We start from the raw sequence: 8,259 nt of genomic DNA, 5'->3' as shown, positions 1-8,259 counted from the left end.
ATTTGTGTCCTAAATAGTGTGTAAACAGTTCTGGTTTCATTTGCTGATGTACATACAGTGGAGAAGATTGACCAGAGAGTGGAACTCAAAGCATCAAACTTAAAAACCTAAAGAACCAGTGTGTAGGATCTAGTGGCACCTAGGTCCGATATAGAGCCAGTGTTTAGTTTGTCTGTTCTGGGCTACTAAAAACGTCTCATTCTAAGGAAATTCATATTTTCAGCTGATTATACACTTATGAAAACATACCTGTGTATATTATATTCCATTTCTTTCCTAAATGTTACACACTGGACCTTTTTAAGAACAGTGTGCCTTTCTATAAATAATTGTTTTTACTTTAGGACACTGGTAGAAAATAATGTTCAAACACAGAGTTTTGTCAACTGAAACGGTCACTGTACTCTTTCAGTTAGCCAAAGCATGCATTGAGATGTCAAACTGTGAATAATATTGACTCTTTTTAGTTTTTTTAATGGATTAATAGATGCAATGTGAATTTGTCAGAGTAGAGAGAGAGAGAGAGTGATACTTCGCCAGTGATGACAGAGCAAGTGTTGGTCCTACAGATAAGGACTGCTAATATTTATACAGCTGGACTCTCTCCCCTTCCCTCCTTTTACTGGTCTAGCTCTATTTCCTCTGGTGTCTTTATCTGTCACCTTTGCCATTTTAATGAAAATCCCCTTTGTTTCTATCATAAGCAACCTCCCCCCCACCCTCCCACCTCCAATATTTGGCTCTTTGGTCCCTCAAAGCCAGGATCAAGACTAAGAGCGATGACTCAAAGCTGTGACGTGAGCGACTCTGTCTGGACAGCCTTTGTTGATACTTTGGCATTTGGATATAATTTTCCCAGGACATGGGTGGACAAAGTCCAACTTTTGTGGATGGTGCCCCATCAGAGGTGTCTCCAGATGACTTCACAGATCTAAGTGTTGTTTTTCAGCTTTAGCAGGGAGTTATTTTACCTTTATTATTAAATGCCCGAGGGGTATTTCCTCTGTTAATAAGTTTATTTGTGAAGCTTTTTAGTGGAACCTTCTGTGTCTGTCTCCCTCTCTCCCCAGCTGTCCTGTGCTGCCTCCAGTAGAGCAGTGAGCCCCCTGGTGGTTCCCGGGGACTTCAGCCAGCCGGCCAGTCCCTTCGGATGTCTGGATAACTCTGCTGCCAAACATAAGCTGGGCCTGAGATACAAAGCCCACAACAAGAGGAAACCTGTCACTGTAAGACATTCAGACACATACAAACACACCAACAGGAGCACATACATTCTGATACATACATTACGTATACTTTAAAGGATCATTCTCGTTTATTATTATAAGTGTGAGCCTATTGTGACGTCACCTGTTTGTTTGTGAACTACCGTTTTGAAGCCTCAAGTTTGGCCTTATGGATGTCGGCAGTATGCAGTAACACAATCTCGATTCATCAGCACTGCCTAGTTTGACAGTTGGATCTGAGTTTTGTGTGCTGCGGACTCACTGAGAATGACTTGTCAATCACAATGTAGCCACGCCCTTAAGCATACCCTGCTTTATGGTCTATTTTACTCTAAATTGGACCATAATTTAAGAAATGAACATCATGCTGTTTGAAACAAGAACTGAATCTAGTGATTGAGACCATGAACTCATTAGGAAACTGTTTACTGAACTAATAAAGAAGTCCTTTTCAAAGGAGAATACAAGCATCTTCTGGTTAAATGAGTGTCCAACCATCAGAGTGGTAATGAGACACTGTTATTCTGTCCATGCAGAGGCTGGAGATGAAGGCAGGAGGAGACTCTGTGCTGGAGGACCTACAGAACACCTCCATAACTGAAGCTTTGGAGGAGCGAGAACAGAAGACAACAGGAGGTCAGTGCGCCTTTTTTTAAATTTATGTCAATGACTCTGCAAGTATGGAAGCCCCTTAATCAAAATGAGATCCCTTATATCATTTGTAAGGGAATAATGTAAGATACAATTAAGTATTTTAATTTTATATTAAATAATTGTCAGTTTACGCCCGAGCATAAAACTGCTATGTTTTTCTCATTTTCAAATTGAAATTCAATTTGCAAACTAAACTGCTGCTCTATGTTAATGAGTGTCCTGATTTTAGTTCATTACAATGAAAATAAAATAATAAGGGTTTTTAAAGGGGGCCTGAAAGTCCTGAAAATTTACCATATTTATTATAAATCAGGACATTTGCAAAAACTTTCCATTTATTTTTAAACTTTAGGTCTCACATTATCCACCAATCTGACAAAAAAGTAAATTTTAATTTCATTATCATAATGATGGTAATATGCATAGAAGTGCAATTTAAAATGTTGATTTCTTTAATTTTAATATAATGCACGTACAAATTGATCTTTGAAACTTTGATCTGGTTAAATTATTTCCTCTTAACATTGGCAGCAGTAGACTTCCATATGCTTGCTGCTACTGAATCATATCAGGTTGATTTTAGAGACCTTTGCTTCTGTTTATGATCCAGTTGTAAGTGCCGATGAGCTAAAACCAGAGGTGGAGAAGGAAGAAGGCGATGAGGAGGAGGAGGAAGAGGAGGAGCGACCACAGAATTCCAGGCGATCCCTGTTGAGAGATAAGGAGGAGGGAGAGGATGAGTCGGAAGCAGAACAGGATGTTTCTCGCAGTCTGGACATTTCCTCTCCTCTCGAGCTGTGTCTCTCAGAGGAGGAAGCTCCGGACACCGAGCGCCCTCCCTCCTCCAAGCCCAGCTCAAGCGCCTCCTCTCTGGACAGTCCCAGGTGATTAGACATCATTTCCTCCTCGCTTTTGCCACCTGCTTGTTTTTGTTTTCTCCTTCTATCAATCTGACCCCTTGATATCTGCTTCTAGAGCCACGCCAGAGCCCCCTGCTGATCCGAGAGAGTACTTGCTGGACGCCCCAGGCATTGCGTACGGAGCCGTGGAGAACAGGGTTGACAGTGACTTGGTGCTGAGAGGGGAAGAAGATGGAGTCCAGGAAGACAGGGGAGAGGAGAGCTCCTTCTTACAGGAGGTGCTGAGCTCCTTGAAGAACCCCCTTGCATCTTGCTCACTGGGCGTGGAGACCGAGGGTGTCGTCCTGGAGATAGAGGAGGAGGTGAAGGAAGAGGAAAGAGAAGACGTAGAGGTAGAAGAAGGCGAGGAGGTGAAGGAAGAGGAGGCAGAGGTGGAACAGCCTGTCGGTTATCAGGCTGCTCCTGTTGGCTCCTTCCTGTCAGATCAGACCAACGAGGAAGAGGAAGCCAGCACTGCCTCTTGTCAAGATGTTGAAGAAGAGGAGGAAGTTGAAGATACAGAAGAAGAAGCAGTAAAGGCTGAGGAGGAGGAGGAGGAGGAGGAGGAGGAAGAAGAACTAGTGGTGGAACTATTCAGTCATGGTGTATGTATCTTTGATTCATTTGTAATATTGTGATTGAAGGAGCTTTGAAATCCAGAGACTTAACTTAAACCTCTCATACTTTCTTTTTGGGAAGGGGGGGTTCATATAAGTGTTTCAAAGTAGGATTCAGCAAACTCTCTATCTCTCCCTCTCTCTCTCTCTCTCTAAGGCTGTTTGTTCTGCTCCATTTCTGTGCAGGTTTCATTCACAAACATGTCACCCAAGAGTAAATAGATTTTCACACCACAGAGCTTCAAGTCCCGCTGTTGGAAATCGGCACACAAAAACAAATTTAGCAGTGTCAGTAGTGGCTCTAGGGGGGCTCTGAAGAAATTATAGCATATTTCTACGGTGTCAACACTGTCATAACAGAGTGACACAGGGATATGGTTTGATAGTTAGAAGCCTAAAAAACGTCTTGCCAAGCACAGTCAATGGGAGGTGAAAAAGTATATCCTACTAACTGTAGACATTGCCAGGTTGCTCATACTCTAGTGCTTGTGGAGTAAATCTATCAACAAGCCTCGATGTAATACTCTCATATGTTTTATTTTATCATTAGTATTTTAGTCCACTGGTTGATATCATATTTCAACTCTAAATTAATTAACCATTTAGGCCACTTGGGGGCAGTAACGACATGTGTCAGCACAAACATTAACATCCTGTATTATCACCTTAATAAACAGATGCCCATTAACATACCCAGCACACACAGAGATGAGTGTAAGTCACTCGTCTGTCAGCTCAGTTTTTGGTCTCATCACTCCTGAAATATCCGCCTCTTTAGCTGCTAAATGCTCCGCTATGTTCACCAGCTAGTTGCATCAATCTGCTGTTTGCTGCTGAGCAGGTAGTGTGAAGTGGATTTTTCTAATTATTATCTGAAAATAACTGCCTTCTACGTCCAAAACATGCTTTTTTCGCTTGTGAAGGAAATATTTTCAGGTATTCCCTCTGTTTTCCTGCAGCTTTTCTGCCTCCACTCTTTCTTAAAGACACAGCTTGTTTGTGAAGATTGAATCATGCAAAGCTGCTCTAGTGGAGTCTCAGACTGAGAATATAGAGCTGGAAGTGAGCACAATAGGTCTCCTTTAATATAAAAGTGTTGATTATAGTGGAGAAAGCCAAACTGTGTGTACGTGACTCGTACGACAGATTTGCACCACTTATGAACTGGTGAATGCCATTTTTTTCTCGAATCACTCGTACGTGCCACTGATAAAAGAATCTGTTCAATCAAGCTCAATTGAAAAACTAAAATCTCTACTTTTATTTCCCTCTCTTCTTTATCTTCCAGCCCAACAAGGAAGGAGAGAAAAAGGAGGCAGAGGAAGTCACACCAGAGGAACAAAATGATATGCTCACAGGAAACACTGTCAACCACGCAGAGGAAGAGGAAGGAGAAGAGGAAGAAGAAGGAGAAGAGAGTGAGGGAGAGGAAGAGGCGATAGAGCTGGAGAAGGAGCCAGAGGTGGAGGAGGAGGGACGGGAGAAGAGGGAAGAGGAAGATGAAGAGGTGAAGGAAGCAAGAGAGACAGTAGAAGAGGCAGAGGAAGCGATAGAAGACGAGAGGGACGACGCAGAAGAGGTGATGGAGGTGCTTCCTGGTGCGTCAGATGAAGACGTTAAAATGGCGCTGCAGGGGGCGGATGAGGGCGTGGACGTGGTCGGAGACGACCACGTTTACACCCCTCAACACCCGAGTGACGACGAAAGCTTTGGAGAGGAGAGGGAAGATGAAGAAGAGAGAGTGGAGGAAGGCGTAGAGATCAACCACATGGAACAAAAATCTGACCAAGAGAAAGAAGAGGATGAAGAAAACCAACCTGATGAAGATCAACCTGAACAAGATCTGGAGCAGGAAGGTGTAGAAAAATCCCATCTAGACGTAAAGCAAGTGGAAAAAGATCAAACTGAAGCTGCAGAACAAGCTGATGTTTCCTCCAAGCCTTCTTCTTTGTCTCTTCCGGATTTCCATTATGAGACCCAGTCACCAGAGAGTGGAACCATCACTCCCAGTAAGACCAGCACTACCACTCTCCACATAAATCTGATCTCTCCAAGCTCAGAGAAAGTCACGTCTTTCTTCCCACAGTCTCCAACTGCTGCATGTCCCAAAGAAAGCGAGACGCCTTCTCATGCTGTGGCAGCCACAGAGCAACATGTGGCATCCACAGAAGAAGAACCAGCTGACACGGTGGAAACCATAGAAGAAGATAAACAGTTGGCCGTAGAAGAAGCTACATCTCCCGCGTCTGTGGAGGAAACAGTCGGTTCAGATCAGAGCAAAGTCCGCTTCACCGTCGCCCCTGCCTGGCAGAGGTCACACTCTGTAGAAGATGCCAAAGAGAGTTCTCCCTCCTCTCCGCCCGCCTGCGTCTCCTCTCCGTCGTCCGCCATCGCAGGGCCTGGAGATCTGGAGATGGAGGCTAAAAAGGACCCAGAAGTGAAAGAAGAGCCAGCGAGTCCGGCTAAGGTTGAACTGGTGTTGAGTCCTGGGAGAGGGAGGAATGCAGGGACCACTGCTGCCAAACCACAAAGCATCACAACGCCGCCTCAGTCCCCAATGAAACATCAGAGCTCAGAAGGTGAGGATGTAGAACATGTTTAAAGGCACTCTAATGGTATTATTCTCAGTCCAGTGTTTCTCTTCTCTTTGCACCACACGCACTGAAAGTAGTCCAACATGAGGCAAGCTTTCTGTTGGGGTAAAATAATAAAGTTTAACCACAGACCAACTTTTTCCGCCCTCCCGCCTGCAGAAATCTCTGTCGTAGCGGAGGGAAACCCCGACAACCCGTTTGGAGTTCGGCTGAGGAAGACGTCAGTTCTGCACCGCTTCAGCTCAGAGGAGGAAAACACAGAGGTGATTACACGGACTTACACAGTGGAAAGAAAACTGTCATTCTTTAAAAAGCATTGAATACAGACAGAAAGACCCAGAGAGGCAGAGAGGTTGAGTAACAGTTAATTTCTCACTGCCTTTATTCGAGAAAAACCCTTTTTGTATTATTATTTATATTATTTATGTATTTTTATATATATTCTTCCTTTTTACTGGACATATTTTACTGGAGTCAGCCTTAAAATAAAATAATAATAATTTCAAAAAGATGTTCAACTTTCTGCAGGAATCTAAAGTTCTCTTTCCTTTTGAGTAAAATACAATAAAACTGAACCATAGCTTAATGCTCCCTATCTTAGGGATTTGAGAGCATTTAAGCTGCTGCAACAATTATATAACAATAGATCAAATGACTGCTTATATGTGAAAGGTGACGCCACGTCTTCCCTCAGCTCTACAGAGCGTTTTAGTGTCTTTGAAGCCTTGGACACACTACAGACATTCAGAGTTGTGAGATCTCTGTACAGTTCACATTACGCAACTTTCAGCCTTGTAATCGGGAATTTCCAAACTATGTTTCATCAGTCACCATTAATAACACCATTAATAATAAGCACGTCATGTTTAATTAGGAAAGTAGTTTAAAAACATGCACAAAGGGCACACTGCTGAAACTGAGCGGATTATTAGCCTGATCAGCCAGCATCAGTAATCAATACACATATTATTAAACCATTTATCAAACTTACAACTAACAGCAGTTAATGTCTGACCACATTATCATACTAAAGCAGTTATTTAGTGTTTCTGTAGTGGTGACAAGACGTTAAAAAATATACATATTATCAGTTTGAATTTCACTAAAATCTCGCTGCACCAAACTCCCTTTAGGAAATCTGACATTTAAACAATTCCTAACATGTCCGTAAACTCTATAAACACGAGCTAAAGTTGTGTATTGTGTGTATGTGTTGTGTACTGTTTGTAAGCCTTGTTGTTTTCAGCTGCAGCAGACAACTTTTTTCAGCTAAAAGCAGAATATATGTTGCTCTTACATTGGACTTCATGAACACTAATCTGTCTCTCTGTCACCTGGATGTGTAACAGGCGACTGTTTGCTCACATGTTCAACATTTTGTGTTGAATCTTGTATTTATTTATTATGTGTTTCTCTTCTTCAGCCTCCCATCGAGCCACCAGCTCAGCCAACCAGCTGTAAAGTTGACTCACCGCAGCCAGTCGGTGTAAAGCCCTCCATAAGTCAGCCAGTCAGCAACAAGCCAGCCCTCCCCAAGAAACCAGAGCGCATCTCAGGTGTGAATACACACATAAACACTTCTGGAGGAGTAAACAGTGGAGGGTTCAACCCATGGTGTAACAGTGTGTGTGTGCTGTGTTATTGATTCAGACCCAGCTGCAGCTCGTGGTGTTTCTGGTGGATCTGAGTCTCCCAGCTGGATCTCTGTGGCCAAACAGAAACAGAAGATCTATAAAGAAAACTCACTGGAGGAGATTACTGTCAAGAAGGTAAACTGTCTCTGTGTAGTTGTGTTTCATGTGGACACACAAATTCCCAGCAATGCTCTGAAGTGACATCAAATAACTGACTATTATGGAGGGGGACCCACAATAACAAAGGCCTCATATTTGTGTGAAAACTGCTTTACCAACCACAATAATTGCATGCAGGAGCAACGTGACATAAGAGTCACATGTCAGTATGATCACAACAAACCCAGAAAGTCCCTGCTTACTTTTCAGTTCAGCATTTTTCTGTAATAATCAAGCAGACATAACTGCTTTGTAGCAGATTTGAGCTTAAAACCAGAGACACAGTCTGTTACTTACAGTCCAATATACAGATCAAATTAATATTTTAGCTAATTCTGGCATTGTTTCCCCTTGTTATCTATATGTCCTGCTTGTTTACAAGTCTTGTCTGCCAATGTCGCTCTGTATATACCCTGTCTGTCCTTTTCCAATCTGTAAAGTGCATGTTGTTTTTGCTTTGTTGTATCTTAGGAAGC

The 8,259-nt window shown here is 42.7% G+C and overlaps 1 protein-coding gene across 3 annotated transcripts in view; it reads left to right on the top strand.

The window, feature by feature from the left end:
• zgc:66433 (uncharacterized protein LOC321250 homolog) overlaps positions 1-8,259 on the top strand; it is a 50,431-nt gene that overhangs the window by 39,402 nt on the left and 2,770 nt on the right. For all 3 annotated transcript variants that reach the window (XM_035669334.1, XM_035669336.1, XM_035669335.1), the window contains exons 7-14: positions 1,071-1,226; positions 1,763-1,862; positions 2,491-2,764; positions 2,856-3,384; positions 4,685-5,975; positions 6,150-6,253; positions 7,414-7,546; positions 7,641-7,759. In XM_035669334.1, coding sequence (XP_035525227.1) covers positions 1,071-1,226; positions 1,763-1,862; positions 2,491-2,764; positions 2,856-3,384; positions 4,685-5,975; positions 6,150-6,253; positions 7,414-7,546; positions 7,641-7,759 — 2,706 coding nt within the window. The remainder of the gene's footprint in view (positions 1-1,070; positions 1,227-1,762; positions 1,863-2,490; positions 2,765-2,855; positions 3,385-4,684; positions 5,976-6,149; positions 6,254-7,413; positions 7,547-7,640; positions 7,760-8,259) is intronic.

Source organism: Morone saxatilis, unplaced genomic scaffold, assembly GCF_004916995.1.
Source record: "Morone saxatilis isolate NCDOM2014 unplaced genomic scaffold, NCSU_SB_2.0 Contig22, whole genome shotgun sequence".
Lineage (NCBI taxonomy): Eukaryota > Metazoa > Chordata > Actinopteri > Moronidae > Morone > Morone saxatilis.
This window is presented reverse-complemented; position numbering and strand designations above follow the sequence as displayed.